The sequence below is a fragment of the Malaclemys terrapin genome, chromosome 7 (genome assembly GCF_027887155.1).
Source record: "Malaclemys terrapin pileata isolate rMalTer1 chromosome 7, rMalTer1.hap1, whole genome shotgun sequence".
Taxonomy (NCBI): Eukaryota; Metazoa; Chordata; order Testudines; family Emydidae; genus Malaclemys; species Malaclemys terrapin.
The window spans coordinates 74,002,397-74,020,937 of record NC_071511.1 but is presented as its reverse complement, the minus strand read 5'-3'; the positions used below and the strand labels follow the sequence as shown (position 1 = coordinate 74,020,937).

Sequence of the window (18,541 nt, the reverse complement as noted above, 5' to 3'; positions counted from 1 at the left end):
GATTTTTTAATTAGAATTTTTTTATTAGAATACCATCTTGTATGTGAATGGGTTAAAATTTTAATATAATTAAGTCCTCTCCCTCTTTCTTTAGCTGTAATTACTTTAATTAATTTTGTTAACATTTACCATATATCATGGTGCTTGGAAATGTTTACCTTTGCAAATTTGTATTTATAGAGAGAAATTAGTTTTCAGATGAGAGAGCGCCAAATGGATGTTTACCTCTTTTATTAACTACTTTGATCAAACGTAACTTATTTATCATTCTAATCCATTTTGCCAGTAACATTTTTAAGGAAAGTTTTTTTTTTTTAATGGATAGTTTATTAATGTAATGTCATAGCTTCTAGGTGGTCAGAAAGCTTTGTGCACAAGGAATAGATTCTTCCTCAGGAGAGAAATCAACACCTTGTTCCAGTTCATATCTACATAGTTGGATAGGAACTGTTCAGTGTTAACTTATCTGTTTTAAAGGTTAACATTCAAACAAAACTATTTTGTACAAGAGGGTAACAAAATCACTCCTGTAAAAACAAATAAACCATTAATAACCAAAGACATTATATGGGACAGAAACCCAACAACAGTTGCATAGACACAGGATTAATTATTCTAGTCCATATACAATACCTAGACTTATTTACTCACTTCACAAGTTGCAGTAGGGCTGCAGGTATTAAAACAGATATATTGTATCTTGCTTATCATCATGGTATTTGCGCCCCTAAATCAAGGCCTTGTCTACGTGGGATAGTTACCTCAATTTAACTTAAATCTCTGTGTTAAACTGATACAAATCCTTATGTGGAAACTCTTTTTTTTGGTTTAACTTACGCAGGATGCTGTTTGGGTGTCAGTTGTTTCTACAGTATTTGTTTGATTATTAGAGAGTAGTGGAAAAGAGGGCTTTCTATGCAGAGTAGTTAGTGACTTCTCCTTTCTGGGCTGTCCTCTTTTGAATACAAAGGGGGGAGGGGGGAAATGCAAACTTTCCCAATCTGAGGATTTGCTGCTTCAAGAGAGGAAGATGGAAAGAGGAGCAGAGTTTATGAGCTGTGGTCCAAGCGTAGTATCTGTTCTGGGGTAACCATATTTCCCAAAGGGAAAATGGGACATTGTGTGGGGATAGCCTGAGGCTCCTCCCTCTCCCCAAGCGGGGGACTGACCCAAGTCACTCACCCAAGTCCCGTCCCCCCGCGAGTCTGGGAGTTGCTGCTCGCTGAGCCCTGCCTGCCCCCCGCCCACCCCACTCAAGGTTGGCATCACCACTCATCCCCCCCATCCCACTCACATACATGTTCCTCCATACCCAACTTTTTTGACCAGTTGGCAAGAGCAAATAGGACAAATGCCCACTTTTGCCAAAAAGGTCAGGATGGACAGGACAGGACAGGGCTTAAAAAAGAGACTGTCCCAGCCAAAATGGGATGTGTGGTCATCCTAATTTGTTTTCCTGTTACCGCTACTGCACGCACAACTACTGTTGAACAAGAAGCTTTGGAGTGGTTGTCCTGAAAGTCTCTAATATTGCGGTGTGGCTGTGAAGGAAAAAGGAGTTAAGATTGTGGATTTAATTTGTCTGTGTAAACATGCAAGAACTCAGAATCGTTTTGGGAATTCCCTAAATTTCTGTGGATTAGAGCTCATTAAGTAAGAATGGAGTGAATAGCCCTGCATGACAATACCACAAATTGTTTCCCTGGCAGGTGAAGAAGCAGAGAGCTGGCACCTGTTCAGAGCTGTGAGCTCTTCACCAAGTTATTGCTTTCTCTGTTAGGAGCACCTGGGGTATAATAGCGCCACTAAAATGATATTCTGACAAGACTGATTTGCCTCAGTGATAAAACCAGAACAGGCTAGTTACTTTTCATTGTAAAAAAACTATTTGTTTTCAGATGCAAGTTGAGAGGGATGTATACATTTAAGGGTTGTATTCGAAATTTGTTTTAGATTTTATTTGTTACAGTACAGCCTAGTGGATAGGGCATTTGACTGGGATTTGGCAGGTGTGGGTTCAATTCCTGGCTCTCACTAGTCTGTTGCTTGAGTTTAAGCAAATAACTTCCCTCCCTGTGCCTCGTGTCCCCATCTGTAAAATTGAGATAATACTAACCTTTTTAAAGTATGTTGAGATCTAAAGATGAAAAGCACATATAAGAGCTAGGCATTACCATTCTGTTAACCTGGGTGTATTGTTTTAGTTGCAGCTGGATTATTGCAATTCAATTAAAGTCTCATAAAGAGAGTATTTTAGGTTATTCAGTTTCAGCAATCAGGAAGTCTGGAAGCATAATTGAGTTGCTCTGAGAAGGTATTAAGCAAGGGTTGCCAACTTTCTAATCACACAAAACCGAACACCCCTGGCCACCCCTTCCCTGAGGCCCTGCCCACTCCATCCCCCCTCCCTCCGTCACTCACTCTCCCCCATCCTGACTCACTTTCACCGGGCTGGGGTGGGGGGGTGAAGGCTCTGGCTGGGGGTGCAGTCTCTGTGGTGAAGCTGGGGATGAAGGGTTTGGGGTGCAGGAGAGGGCTCTGGGCTGGGACAGGGGGTTGGGGTGTGGGGGTGAGGGCTCCAGCTGTGGGTGTGGGCTCTGGGGTGGGGCTGGGGATGAGAGGTTTGAGGTGCAGGAGGTGGCTGGGGCAGGAGGTTGGGGTGCGGAGTCCTGGGAGCGCTTACTGTGGCTCCCAGGAAGTGACCACCAGGTGCCTGCAGCCCCTAGGTGCCTGCAGCCCCTACATGCATCAGTGAGGCTCTGCGTGCTGTGGTTGCCCTCGCGCAAGCAGGAAGCCTGCCTTAGCCCTGGGCCCTTGCTGTACCGCCGACCAGACTTTTAACAGCCCCTTTTCAACTGGGCGTTCTGATCGTAACAGGACACCTGGCCACCCTATATTGAGCAGAAGGCCAGAATATAGTTTCACCAGTTTATCTGGACATCTTAATAGAGTAAGAGAGCAGAAATAATTTACAGGCCCCTTATACACACTCAGCCTACTAATACATATTCATTTGTTACTTTAAATGTGCTTTTTTTTTGTATACTCCTATCTTTCTTCATTCTCTTGAACCTCCAACAGGCCTCTTATTGATGATATTCTCCTTATGGGAGTATAGTTCTCTCTGTTGAGCTCTGGCTGGATACTTGCTTCTTGAGTTCTAAGACTTTCCCAAGTTCTCAGGTGCCTCAGAGTCATAGAATCATAGACATGTAGGGCTGGAAGAGTCCTTCAGACGTCATATAGCCCAGCCCCCTTCACTGAGGCCAGGACCAAGCATACTTAGACCATCCCTGAGAGGTGTTTGTCTAACCTGTTCTTTAAAACCTCGAATGACGAGGATTCCACAACCTCCCTTCGAAGCCTATTTCATTGCTTAGCTATCCTTATAGTTTGAAAGTTTTTTCCTAATATCTAACCTAAATCTCCCTTGCTTCAGATTAAGCCAATTACTTCTTGTCCTTCCTTCAGTGGACATGGAGAGCAATCACTCACTGTCTTCTTTTTATAACAGCCCTTAACATATTTGAAGACTTATCATATTCCTCCTCATTCTTCTTTTCTGAAGACTAAACATGCCCAGTGTTTTTTTAACCTTTCCTCATAGGTCCGGTTTTCTAAACCTTTTTGTTGCTCTCCTCTGGACTCTTTCTGATTTGTCCACATCTTTCCTAAAGTGTGGTGACCAGAATTGGACACACTACTCCCGTTGAGGCTTCATCAGTGCTGAGTAGATTGTATTGCCTCATGCTGGGAAAAGAGGAAATTCCCAGACACATGATATTTGAAGAAAACAGATGGATCAGTAGAGACTCCTGGACCTTCTTAGGGCTGGAGACGGAATTCAGTATGATTTTATGGTTGACCGGGAAAGGTGAGGAAGAAAGGAAGAATATTAATCTATTGATTTAAACTTTTTTGGAAGTCTTAAAGGTTTGAATTCATCTTCTCATTTGGAATAAGGCTGGTGCTTAGGCTTTCTGAACCATTTTCTTTCTAGTGACCAATTAAAAAATCCTTTACAGCAATAATATTCTAAAAGTCCACAGTACCTTTCATCGTGAATGATCCCTATGTATATGTAGAGATAATGATCTCACCACTGAGATGCAGCTACAGGTCTGTCTCATCTTACGCTGGGGTTACGTTCCGCAGTCAGCGCCTAAAGTGAAAATCGCGTATAGTCAAAATTACATTAAGTGTAATGGTGGGCGGAATTGCCCACGCTACAGAAACAGTATTTAAATTGTTATTTTTCTCTTTTTTTTTGTTTGTTTTTTGTTTTGTTTTTGCCGACCGTGTAAAACTGAAATCGCACATGTTAAATGCGCCTAAGATGCGACAGACCTGTATCTCTGTGTTGGAATGTTGTTACTATGGCAGCACTACCCCATTTTTTATAGATGGAGAGAGCCAATATCATTATCCAACTAAAACTGCAGCAGGAAATTAGGTAGACAGTGCAAAAACTGAGGGCCAGGTTCTTACAGGGCCATATAGTGGGACTATTGGAGGGCATAAAGGGGCTTCCCCTACCTCTTGAGCATCAGCATTTCCATGGCTCAGAAACCAAATAGATGTTAATGATTTCACGGCTCTCCTGGGCTATATTCAAGTTAGTGATTTAAAAGAGAGCTTGTGTATCGCAATACCAATCCCCAGTATTTCATTTCTTTAAATATAGTAGCAAGTCTTTCCTTATGGTTTTCCTTTTACTGACATCAGACTAAAGTCATGTGTGGCCGTCTCAAAAACACTTGCTAGATTATTTTAATTTTCATGCCTTAGGAAACTTGAAAATCATATGAATTAAGCTGCAGCCTTACTTTTGTTACTTGAAAGATGCAAATTCTTGTGACAGTCATGCAGACTGCTGTGGGGGAAAACACAGAACGGGTTGTGCAAGTTGACACTTTGCTTAACATCACCTCTATCCCTGCTATACCGACAAAAGAATGACTGAGAGAGCACAGGCAACAGGAACAGAACTAATAACTTGCACTTCTACTTTGCCTTTCATCTAAGGATCTCAAAGCATTTTGCAAACACTGAAATGAATAAGCCTCACCCAATCCCCTTTTGAACCTGGTATAAGATACATATGTGTTGGGATCACTTGATCCTCCCCTTTAACACAGCCACTTCAGGGTACGGTATAACAGTGTTTAGTGGTGCACAGCTGTCAAGGCTGAATCCCCACTCTGTCACCCCGAGTATAGGAAGTGGGGGCCCGGAAAGATTCGAAAAATTAATACTTGCCACTCCAGGCTTGTATTACACTCCCAAGGTTACAGCTTTTCTCTGACCTTGGCTTGGTAAACGCTGTCACCACCCAACTGTGAAAAAAACCCTTTGAACCCACGAAGGAACTTGGGAATTCCTCCCTCTGGGGTACCCTCAAGCTCTTTCATTCCCTCTCCCGCCCCCCCCCCCCCAGGGAAGAGCTGAGAAAGAAAACAAAGGAAATTAGCTGTGCTACCAGCCAATCAAACAACATGCACAAACCTCTTAGGGCACCAAAAATCTAATCCTGTTCTTTAAAAAAAGGTAAATTTTATAAACAAAAAAACAAAAAGGAAAAAAATACATCTGGAACTTAGGCTTTGCTAGATTTTAAAAGAGCAATTCCAAAAATTAAGCACCCAAACTAGCTTTCTTGGGGGTTCAGCTTAAAGGTTACAAGCAAACAAAAGCATCAGGGGTTAGCACAGAGGAGATCCACAAGCCAAAATAAGAAATAAACCTGATTGTGTCTAACTAAACATTCCCCCATCCAAATAATTTCTTCTAGATACAGAAGATACCTTTTCATATCTGGTTCAAACCTTACACAGCATTCCTGCTATCACATTGCTGCTCGTGTCCCTGCAGCCCAAAGAACAGACCAAGGAAGAGTTTATTTTCCCATTTTAAACAGTTCTAGCCATTGGCTCTTTTGGTCAGGTGCCCACTTTATTTTTCTTTACCTGGGGGACTTTTTACCCTTTACAGGTAAAGCAAGTAAAGAACAGCTACCAAGAGGGATTTTACAGCTACCTCCCCCTTATTCGTCACAACAGCTACATTAAATAACAGTTTAGGACAGGAAGTAAGGAAAGGTACCATATTCATTTGAAATTTCAAGATAATATTGGTATACAGAACTTAATTACCTGGATCAAAATTTTGGTCAGGAGACAGGGTTAAGCTCCCTGGTACTTATTAAAAGTTGATGACCACAAGTGGTCAGGACTTTAGTTTTATGTCTCATCTGAAAGTTAGACTACCCCTGTCCTAGTAGAGCACAGCATATGTGCAAATAAGCCTTGAACAAATTAGCCATATTGCATATGTTCTCAACCATGTCACCCAATCAGCAGAAATAGTCTCTTAATGTTTGTTTAAAATTAGAATGGGATTCAAACCTATCTGGGGAAATCTATTTTGTAAATACCTTTGGGAACTTCAGTGAAGAAGTTATACAGGCTTTATGCTCTTTGAATGTTCTTAGAGACAGCAAGACCACACAGAAAAGGAGGGCTGAGGTTTAAAATATCTTTTGGAAGATAGGATTGTTGGGGGTGAGGATGGGCAGCTAGGACCATCCAAGGACATTGAGTTGAAGGGAAAAGGCCAATCCTTCTGAGGCTTTAGCCTTCTTTTGGCAAGAAGAGAACAAGGAGCATCTGTTGGAGTCATGGATGGGCCGTTCACAGAGTTCAGCACCACAGGGACATAGTGGTTCATCAACTTTCTTTCATCAAGATCCATTCCAAACATCTGGAATAGAATTTCAATAAGAACTGTGCATAAAAAGTCACTTTCCAAAGTGGATACAAACAATATATATTCATGTATAAAAGGATTCATTTTCCCCGTAATTGACATATTCCAGTTGTTCTACACATTCATCATCATTCCAGAGGAGTATATACTGGTCCTCCCAGGTGGAAGGACAGACTTTCAGATTGCAGCAGTGGCCATTAAAGGTTTAGACATAAATATCTTTTGGTTTATGTATTTCTAACTGTAACTTTCAAAAAATCAGGTGAAATATGGCAAGAGGATGTTCGTGTGGTTAAAGCACTGCACTGGGACTCGGGCAATCTAGGTTCAAAACCCAACTCAGCATAAATGACCTGTTTGACCTTGGGCAAGTCTCATCATCTTTTACCTGTGTAATCTCAGTTCTCAATCTGTAAAGTGGAGATTCCCCCACTCCCATCCTTTGCCTGTTTTGTCAATTTAGATTTTAAACTCTTTCACGAAGGAATTGTCTCTTAGTATGTGTATGTATAGCGCCTAGCATGATGGGACTTCAAATTTGGTTTGGGCCTCTAGGTGCTTCTGTAATATCATTAATGCATTCTTGCAGTCCCTTGATTTCTCTAGGACTTTATGGTCTAAAAAGAGATAAATAGGAAATTGTCGCAGAGCAATGTAAATGGGAAGATAAAAAAAAAAACAGAATAAAAGCTAAACAAAAGGGAAAGGTTTTGTTTCAGTGGAGGTTAATCCTATATTGGTCCTACAGGGCCAAGTTTATAGCCATGTGCTGATGACTTTAAAAATTAAATAGTCCTATACCGTAAGTGCAACATGCTGCTCTCATCTGGCTCTTAATTGTAGTGTGTTTGGTTTCCTTTTATTTTAAATCCTAATCTAGTTCTTGACACAGAAGAGTATCAGAGACTCAACGTTTTGGTGTGACTAAAACCCTTTTTCCTCCCCCAATGGTGTAGGTATGCTTTGCCTGATTTCTATATCACAGCACTCTGTGAAGCAATCCGCATATCCAATAAATTCCCATAGGAGAGATGCTCCTGGAGGGCCTCCAGTCACCATGGTGTAAATCACAAATGACAAGTACATGAAGCCTGTCACTGAGCACTTGCTGATGGGTTTGAAGCAGTAGCCTACTGTGTGCAGAGAATATCAAGATGCCAAGTCTCTATCAGTCAACATGAGTTGCAGAGTTCCTAAAACTTTTCTAATTAAAGATATAAGAAGTTTGATCATAGCCAGAAATTGTGATTGCAAAGGTTTCTTTGTATGTTTATTTCACGTCTTCCCTATAGGTCTCTCACTTGCTTAGCTAATATTGCTTGTTAAAGAAAAATTGCTCCTGGATTTTACCCATGTGCAGTGTTTTTAGGGGAAGATTTTTCAGAGGTCAAAGGGCAGTTAGACACCCAGTGCCCGTTGACTTTCAACAGGAGTTAGGCATCTATCTGCTTTTTGTGTCTTTGAAAATCTAACCCACAAATTTTATGTTATACCAGTTCAATCACTTACTCTTGTCCAATATTTTAGATCAACTGTAAGTGTAGAGGAGTCAAACTAACACACCAGATTTAGACACACACACACACACACACACACACACACACACACACACACACACACACCGCCTCCAAATGTGAGTTGGTTTTGCTCTGCATCTTTGGTTTTTTTAAATGGGATTGTGCACTAGTAACGTGGCAGAAGCTGGTGGTAGTGGGGAAGATCCAGATTTGGGAATGAATTTAGGTTTTCTGTAACTTGAGTGGGTGTGCTTGCTTTCTGCTGGGCGTGTGCAGGCTACATTGTAGAATGACCTTTGTTGATCTCCGTGTAACATGCAGCAAACTTAGAAAAAAAAACAAAAGGGGACAAAATGAGGCAAAAAGGGGTGGAGTGGGGATTTTTTATTGATAAACTAACAAGAAAGCAGGGATCAATATAGACAAATCTCACAGGAAAAAGATGCACTCTCACTTTTCAAATCTTACTATGTAATTAGGTATGCAGTGGAATTGTGTAGCTGTGTTAGTCCCAGGCTATTAGAGAGACAAGGTGGGTGAGGTCATATCTTTTATTGGACTAACTTCTGTTGGTGAAAGAAACAAGCTTATGAGCTACACAGAATTTTTCCTTAGGTCAGTGACCTGAACTCTGAGTGGCTCGAAAGCTTCTCTCTCTCCAACAGAAGTTGTCCAATAAAAGATATTACCTCACCCACCATGTCTCTGAGGGTAATTAGGTTGCAGAGAGAGTGTATCTGTACAAGGAACAGAATTCACACCAAACTGTCATGTTTTCAGTTGGTTTCTTCTCAGGTCTTTGTTTCTGAGCAATGGTAAGTGTACATGTCCAAAGAATTTTCTAATAAAACCTTTGGACAGCAGAGACTGACTATACCAATCTGCTGCTCTATTTGGTATGTGTTGGATGGGATGGTTCTTTCATATTACACTACCATTATCTGAAGATAAATGCTTAGGCTCTGTTTAAAATTTAAATGCATGACTTCAGCATAAGCAAACAACTCTTACAGATATCCTCTCTAAAGATAGTGAACCATATTCTTTGTCAGTCATAGCCCTGTAAATCCATAGTAGCTCCACTGGCGTGGCCCAGCTTTGCTGTGGTGAAACAGAGGGTAGAATTTAACTTCTTGGTTTTTAATTGCTGTAGGTGTTCAGTATTTTAAGATGCAATTGGTTTTTATGATTGGCTGCCAGTGGGCAAGTGCTACACAAGTACACTTAAATGTGAAATTGTTGAAAATAACTTGGAGTCAAGTTGTACCTGGCCTGTCTGCAGGTGTGAATGGGAGCAGAGGGCGCACAGAGTCTTCAACCCCTGCATGGGACCCAGACATTAATCTAGTGCTTGCACTCCTGAGGCTAGCACTGCCTGTGATATTAGTCTGCCTAAAGATAATGGATACAGAGTTCCCATTGGCTTCCTACCTAGAGTTGGATCTACCTCGACTAGAGCACATACTGCCCCCATCAAAGGTTGCAGCAAAAGAGTCTCAGGCCCACACTTTCTGGGGCCTCTGAAGAAGCTGTGGTACAGTGCCTCCAGTAGCTCCCTCTGAGGCACTACAGTTTCACACCCTCCATACTGTGGAACTGTGCTTTAATGTTCAATTTTACCCTTTGACTTAGCAGAGTGGTCTGTCTGTCATAACCACTGTCTTCACCTTGTATTGCAATTTAGACCCATGTGGTGTCATTCTCCATTGCTGTAGGAATATTTGTGCTCTCACTAGTCTTATGACCCATGTAAGTGGGAGCACTGGGATGGCGGGGGGAGGGTTGGATTTTCACAAATAAGCCATTAACTGTGGGACATAAGTAGGGGGAGATATCTTGAAGTTAAGATAGGTCATTAAAAGGAGATGATTATTACATGCCTTGTATTTAACTGCATTTTCATGAACTCTGATAATGCTTGAATCTTGCAACAAAGCCCTGTAGCAGATGTAAATACTCTAGCAGTTTGCAATTAATGTGTCTTAGCACAGCTGCTGAGCGTGAATTACAGTAGCTGGTTTGTATTCTAATAACTTTTTGTTTGTTTTTTGTCTTTTGCAGTCATTATCACCCCAGTCCTTGCAGTAGAATTGGGGCTTTACAGCACTGCCACAGATCTCTTCCAACAAGAGCAGGCATTTGTTCTGCATTTACTAAGTGATGCCCACATTGCCTGTTGTGAGGATACTGTTAGGTTTGGAACATGACAGATTTTAGGAACAGGCAACAAGCATTCTGGCCTGTTACATTCCAAAGTGTGCAAAATGTAATTTATACTGAAAATCAGACAGCTGTCAGTTTGTGTGCTTCCCACTGCGTTTAACCATGATCTTTCTGAATACCTGGGTAAAACTTGAATCTGTATTCAGAATCCATGTTTACATTTGTTTGAGTATAGAGAGGCAGTGTTGTTTAGTGGGTATAGCATGAAACTAGGGAAACCTTGGCTCTAGTCCCAGCCTGTTATTGACCTGATGGCAGTCATGTGGCCTTTGTGCAACTCAGTGTTCCCTGCGTACCTTGGACTTCAATACAGCGGAGGGAACAGTGTTTGGAAGTGCCCCAGATCAGGTGCATCTGAGCTGAGATGTCCAAAAAGAAGGAAAGCAGAGACTTTGCAGCATGCTCCCTCCCTTTTTTATCCCAGTCCCATGGACCCTGTGGAGTTCTGGCTCTGCTGGTTGGGAGGAGCTAGGGAGAGAACCGTTCTCTCCTGCTTATCCTCCTGGAAACCTGCAGCGATTCTCCTGTTTGCATTAGCTTAAGCAGAGATACCATCTCTGCAGTAGAAGTGCTCCCCATGCCTGCTCCCCTCACCACAGTATTGGGACAGATGTCAGTGAAGAACGTAGAGGGGCATGACTCTTGAGGAAGGTTTTAGCCTCTTATCTCTGAGGAGGGAGCACTTTTGCTGCATTGCCTCCAATAACTTGTCTAAAACTTTTTATTTTCTTTGCTCAGTTTTGCACACCTAAGGAATTATCCACAGATTTGCAGATCCCGTTGACTTTGTAGTAATAATCACATCTTTAGAATCTCTTGAAATGTTCTGAAAATTTAGCCATTAACTTAAAGTTACACAGGACAAGAACATGTAGGATTCTGTAACCAAGGAAAGGAAACGGGGAATGACTGTTAACAGCAAAATGTTTATTCAATAAATAAGCATTTCCAAAGTGCCATTCACCACATTATCCAGTCACCATTTGGTAAATAAAAGGTATATTAAAAGATCCTAGAAAGATCCAGTTTACAGATGTAAAAGACCAGCCACAGCAAATGATTCCAACCAGCACCTGTATAAATGTACAGGCACATTCATAGCATTGTGCAGGCTTGCGTAATGCAGAAGGTGGACAAATAGTTTGTTGAACTAAACCCTAAATATTAACTATAAATATATTTATAGTTACTTTTATTAAAAGGGTGGCTTCTATCTAGATTTGTGTATAAAAATGTTTACTACCAGGAGAAAAAAATAGTGTTAATACCTTAACTTTTTCATGAAACTGAAGTTTCCACATGATGTCGTTGACTGGGACTACTAGCGTAAGGAAGAGTTTGCAGGGATTGGATTCTATATGTATAAACAAATGTCTGCTAATCCTTCTAGCAGAAGTGGTCCTATTGAAAACACTGTTGCACTTCATGAGAAAATATTCTTGATACATATTCTGCTTTCTTTTATTTAATTAGTTGCAATAGAAAAGTGGTGTCTTAGATTATGGAAAATAGAATATAATTCTAATAAGGATCTTTTCCTTTTTCTTTCTACCTGTTTGTTTTTAGGTTTTGAACTTGGCTTTGCCATGGCAAGTCCCAATGCTCTGGTGTGCTGGGAAGCGCAGTTTGGCGACTTCCACAACACTGCACAGTGCATAATAGACCAGTTTATCAGCTCAGGACAGGCTAAGTGGGTTCGACACAATGGGATTGTGCTGCTTTTGCCACATGGAATGGAAGGAATGGTAAGGCTTTCACTGATTGGAACAATAAATGTGCTTTGGCATAAAGTAGTAGAATAGAAACTACAGAACCTTTTATTGTTCCTTTTTTTTTTTTTTTTGCAGCATACAAATGCAGTTTCAGGATCTTATAACTTTTATGGAAAAAAAAAAAAGAGTTTATTGCTGACATACGTTAGACTGTTCTTCTATCTCAAAAATAAATATGCTTGCAGTGACCAGTTTTGACAGTTGGCCAGGAACGAGAACAAAAGGAAAACAGCATTGATATATTTCTGAACATTCAGTCTCCCTTTCCTTGTGCCCTTCTCCAAATGGGTTATTTTGCAGTGGTATCTGCCATTGTTACCCTACTATTTGAAAGACTTATTTGGTCAATACAACGTGTGTCAATGCAAAACAATTCTTTTTTCTTCATTAGAGCTTTGTGGTTATGAAAAATTAACTTAAAATGAAAAGTTCCTGGAAAGAGCAAAGTATAAAGGAGGCGGCTTGGGATTCTCGGGTACAGTTAAAATTTCAATAGGTTTTTACAACACTTGTTTCACTTTATTTTATGATGACATGAAACAAACCTCAGATACATGTGTTTTACCCATATAAACTTTACTTTTAAGTTAGAACATTGTTCCAAGGGGTTTTTATGCAGCTTGCAAACAAATACATTCTTTTAAAAATGTTGATGATTTGGGTGACTTGGAGGAAATAAGAAATCTGCTCTTTTAGGGAGAGAGCCCCTTTGAATGGCTGCCCACTTCTCTTCTCCGTAATTCCTAGTGAGCTAGCCACAGAAGGACTGGAACGAGATCTATATAGACTCTGCATGTAACTTTCTTCTGTTCTGAAGTTGGAGTTAACAGTAGGATCACTTTTAAGCATCTTTTAAATTATTTTTAAAAGTGACATAAGCATTCTGCCCTGTGCTATTTGAAATAGTTATTTCCTTTTAGAATGCACGGACACTCAGTGTATTATTTAATGTATGTTTACAGTATTTCTGTTAACAAATACATGCTACCATGATACTGATGTGCTTGCCATAGCTGTAAATGTTCTTTCATTCACTTTAAGTGTACATAAAGGCATTTCTTCTTGTTTCTATTCTGTTTCTATACATTTAATTCCATGCAATTATAACCTTTCATGGCACACTGCTGTTGGTTCGTATCCATTGGGTGATTTTCTGTATGGATTTTCTGTTTATACAAGAGCACAGTCCTGTTGACAAATATCCTAGTGAATTCAGCTTTGTTTGAGTAAGGACTGTAAGATCATGCCCAAGATGGAACCTAAGGACTCTTCAAAAACAAAAAGACTCCAGCATGAAATCTGTTAGGGACAGGATGGCTTGGCGAGGTATTGGTAATGGGATGGGAATCCTTTCACCTCTAACATACATTCTGGCTGGTTGTGATTGAAGGACTTTGCTGACTGATAGCTCCTTGGTGGCTCATGTGCAACTAGCTAATGGATTCTGTACAGGTCCTGTTGGACAGGGCGTCTGAAACTTTCCCTCTACCCTGCTCCCCCTCCAGTAACTGGCAGTCTTGTTAGCAGTTTCAGCAAAGACATTAAACATAGACAATGAGCAGAGTCTGGTTTGAGGATTACCACTGAAGCTCGGGGCGGGTGGGCGGGGGGAAGCTTGCATCTTTGCTGTCTCCTCTGTAGATACACTTCTGTTTCCAGTGCAGTGAATTCAGCATGTTTATTGAATACTACATTCATTTGTAAACCATTTTAAATGTTTTTAAAATAGGAGGAGGTTGCTCTGTGTGTGTGTGTGTGTGTGTGTGTGTGTAAGAATTATGATTTGCAGGACATGAATAGATGGCAACAGGAGTGGTACTAACAATATTAGACTCGCAGTGTGCCAGAACTGTGTGGCTTTATGGTTCTCATCCACTAATGAGAAGACAAGTTTGCACCACAAAACTGAGGCCAGTTTGCAACAGAAGTTATACAGGACACAGATATGCTAGCTGCTCCATCTTAGTGTTCCTTTTGTGCATAGGGAAAATACTGAGTGTTTTGTTAGGGAATCGCTCTGCCGGTACAACAGGGAGGAGTCGAGCAGTACACATCACTTTCCCCTGTTCTTTTAGCAACAGTTTCTAAGGCTATGTCTACACTTTTAGAGACAGCCATGCCGTTACAGCCGTGCCACTAAAAGGCGTGCAGTGTAGCTGCTGTTTGTTGGAAGGAGAAAGCTCTCCTGCTGACAAAAAACTTCCACCCCAATGAGCAGCGGTAACCTTGTTGGCAGGAAAGCTCTCGTGCTGACAACACTGTTCACACTGGTGCTTTTTGTCAGCAAAACTTTTGTCATTCGGGGTGTTTTTTTTCCATACCCCTGAATGATAAGTGTTGTCGTTCAGGTTCCAGTGTAGACAAAGTCAAAGCCATCACTGTGGTGTTCTCTGGGATTTTCCATTGTGACATCTGTTTGTTACTGCACTGAAGGTGGTGTGTAAGGGTGTGAGCCCTGATTTGTAAGTGGAATTAACTAACATACGAGTTGAAAGGTTAAATGCAGTTATCTCTAGGATGAGATACTTTATGGTTTTCTCTGGTATGAAAGCCCTTCTTAATCATAAATATTTGTAACCCTTACAAATAATGACACCCAGCAGCAGCAATAAATAAAACCACACACCATATTATTTTGCTGATTGCAATTAACTCTCTCCAACCTTATTAATAAGGGAGAAGAGTGGGAGTCGGGAGACAACGAGTTCTGTTCCATTCCCTACCACTAACTTACTCTGTGACCTGTGTTCCTGTTTCCCCATTGTAAAATGGGGGCCAATTATGCTTACCCACTTCAGTAAAGTGCGTTGAGATTTAGTGAAAAGCGCTGTCTGAGTGATAGATATTTTAACTATAGCAGAACATAAAATTCCTATTAAAAGGTTTTATGGAGTAATTGGCTTAGCTATGCCAGTTAAACTTTACTCAGCCTAACATGGGTTACCAATGATTCTGCAGGGAATTGGCCAAAGTACATATACCCATCTAGAGCATCCTGTCTTGTGTCAAACTGGTGTGCTAGTGGGAGAAGAGAGAAGTTCCCTTCTCTTCCATACACACTCATGCTGCTGTAGGGTAGGTCTGTAACCTAGTGCTCAAGACATAAATAATTGGAGGACCCAGCTTCTGCCTTAGCAGGTGATCCATGGTTTCAAGCAGGGCTGGCTCCAGGCACCAGCGCAGCAAGCTGGTGTTTGGGGTGGCCCATGGAAAGGGGTGGCATGTCTGGGTCTTCGGCAACGGGTCCCTCTCGGAGGGAAGGACCGGCCGCCGAATTGCCACCGAAGAATGAAGCGGCATGGTAGAGCTTTTTTTTTTTTTTCTTTCTCTTCGCCGCTTTGGGCAGCAAAAAAGCTGGAGCCAGTCATGGTCTCAAGCGTGCAAGACCTACTGGCTTGTGAATGTGTGCTGCTCATTTTTAAATGATCACAGATTTGCACCACACCACCTAACCTCATCTTGCACCATTCTGTCCTGGATTGGCAGGGTGGCTAAGTGCCCCAAGCACTCGGTCTCTTGCATCAACTTGCACAACCACATTGAGTATTTAACTTTTAATTACACTGCTCTACAGCCAAAATGCTTCTGAAATAAATGTAGTCAAACTTTACTAATTCTGGGTCACTGAGAACGAAAATGATGCTTAAAATTGTTGATTGGCTCTAGTTTTCAAGATATGCTATTGGGTCAGTATATACGACCCTTGACTTGGGAATGGCGGAGGATAAGTGAGTTATAAGGGGAAGGGATCTCAATTTAAACCAGAAATGACTAAAATACATCTTTGACTGGATCTGTGAATAAATCTATGACTGGGTTTGGACAGTACTTGCTTTTTAGGCAAAACAATGAATGATGCAATCTGAAGCTGGTATTGCATCATACATGATATGAATTGCATCATGTTATTCCTAGAAGTCATGGATGATGCAATCATAACGAAGCTTACATCACTCTGCTGAACAAATTGCCCTAGATCAGCTCTAGAAATCATACAGTGTCGTGCTCTCTTACTTGTCAGTGTTTGATTTTGCAAAGGGACACATTTCTGTTTAGCCAAAGTGAGCAGAGATGCCTCATACTTGTGTGAACAATGCAGATAATTTCTGCGATGTTTGTGGTGAAGTGACTTTTGCATCACAAAAGCGCAGTATAACCACTATGGTTAAGAAAGCCTATCACCTTTATTTTAGCTGCAAAATTGGAGATCAGGACAAGAGGTGGGCCCCACACATATGCTGCAACACTTGTGCAACAAATCTTGGCCAGTGGTTGAACAGGAAAAGGAAATCTATGCCTTTTGCAGTGCCAATGATTTGGAGAGAGCCAACAGATCATACTAGCAATTGTTACTTCTGCATGGTGCCTCCAGTTGGGAAAGGTGTGTCAAAGAAGAAAAAGTGGACTGATGAAGAACTTTGTCAAGGCCATTGACAAAACACAAGCAGCTTTTAAGTACCTCCGTGGAAAATTTCCAAGGTTAAGTGAAGCTAAGATAAAGGAAGGTGTCTTTTTTGGTCCTCAGATTCGTGAACTTCTTCGAGATGATGCATTTGACCATCCACTGCGTGGCAAGGAAAAGACGGCATGGAAAGCCTTCCAGTTAGTGGCAATAAATTTTCTCGGGAACAAGAAGGCAGACAACTACAGGTTGTTGGTGGAAAACCTCCTCAAGGCATACAAAAGCCTTGTTTGCAACATGTCACTAAAGATATATTTTTTGCACTCTCATCTAGATTTTTTTCCACCGAACTGCGGAGCAGTGAGCGACGAGCACGGCGAGCGATTTCACCAGGACAGTGCAACAATGGAAAAACGCTATCAGGGCAAATGGAGCCCATCAATGCTTGCAGACTATTGCTGTACAGTGACAAGAGATGCTCCATTTAATGAATACAAGAGACAAGCCAAGAAGCGCCGAGTAGACACTGAATAGGACTAAACTATGTACATAATAGTTTTTTGCCTTTTGTTTCATAATAAATTTTATTTATTTATATAACCCTTTTGCTGATTTTTAAAGTGTTACATAAACAGGACAGGTGAAATATATTATCATGTAAAGTAACCATAAACACGTGAAAAGACCTAGGTTTACAATTTATGATTAAAACTCTATCTACACAATATACATAGACATAAAATGTAAAAACTTAAATATCTTAGAAACAATAGCCAATCAGTTGTTTTAATTGTCATATTTGAATTCAGCACATCAAAATACATAATAAATAGCACATTTTATCTCTGAAGCAGACAACTTCTCAAAAATTGTAGACCAGTGTTAGTGGTAGTGACATTGGATTTCTATGTAACCCATCTCCATCTGATCGGATGGACACTCAAGATCACAGCTCCTTTATTCAGGGGCACCACCATGTTACCCTCTTCAAAGCTTTCCCTCTTCTCTGAGTGTCATTGTTACAGCATTTATCCTCTGGCAGGGAGGGTGGGGTGAGCATCCTGTATTGAGGCTGCTCCATGATGATTAGGCTGACAGGAAGCACTTGTGCAGGGAGTGATCTAGAAAGACATCTAAACTGTTGTTGGTTTTGTTTTAAATGATGTGATTACCAGGGTCCAGAGCATTCTTCAGCCAGGCCGGAGAGGTTTCTGCAGATGAGCAATGATGATTCCGACGCTTATCCAGTAAGTAGATTTGTCAACAGCAATGCCCTTTTTCCTGCTCTGGGCTTTTCAGAGATTTATTTTAAAGCAGGTTTTGTTGGGTTTATTGCTTGAGAAATTAATTTATTGCCACCAACCAGCACTTGTCTTCCCCCAACAGCTTGAATATTTTCCTGCAGGATTGGAAGTCACCTTTTAAGACCGCTAGTTGGTGTATTTTAATGTTTAGCTCAAATATTTGCTCTAACTTTCAGCTCATTTGATAAAAATAATAAGGATGTCTAGTCTGCATTTCATTTGAAAGCAGAGGTCAGAAATAATTTGTCTCTGGTAGTATTATTTCTTTATGGGTGTTCCTAGGGGACAGTAACTCTTCAGTTTTATATAGCTGGATGTACCACAAGTCAGTGTCTGTAACACATTTCCAAGGAAGATCAGATGGCACTAAAACCCAGTGTTCTTGTAACAGAGCAAACCGTCCAGCTGGGAACTTCAGAATGCAGATGCAGTGTAAAAATATCTGCACCGAGTGTGTGTGATGCTATGTTTAGGTGATCAGTTCTCAGTGTTTTTTTTTTTTTTTTTTAAATCCTATAAGTTTTTTTTATTACTGTATTTGAATAATCTAAGTGCTTT

The 18,541-nt window shown here is 40.9% G+C and overlaps 1 protein-coding gene across 2 annotated transcripts in view; it reads left to right on the top strand.

Moving 5' to 3' along the window:
• The window catches only part of OGDHL (oxoglutarate dehydrogenase L), a 116,581-nt gene that overhangs the window by 86,194 nt on the left and 11,846 nt on the right, over positions 1-18,541 (top strand). For both annotated transcript variants that reach the window (XM_054036180.1, XM_054036181.1), the window contains exons 17-18: positions 12,072-12,250; positions 17,855-17,926. In XM_054036180.1, coding sequence (XP_053892155.1) covers positions 12,072-12,250; positions 17,855-17,926 — 251 coding nt within the window. The remainder of the gene's footprint in view (positions 1-12,071; positions 12,251-17,854; positions 17,927-18,541) is intronic.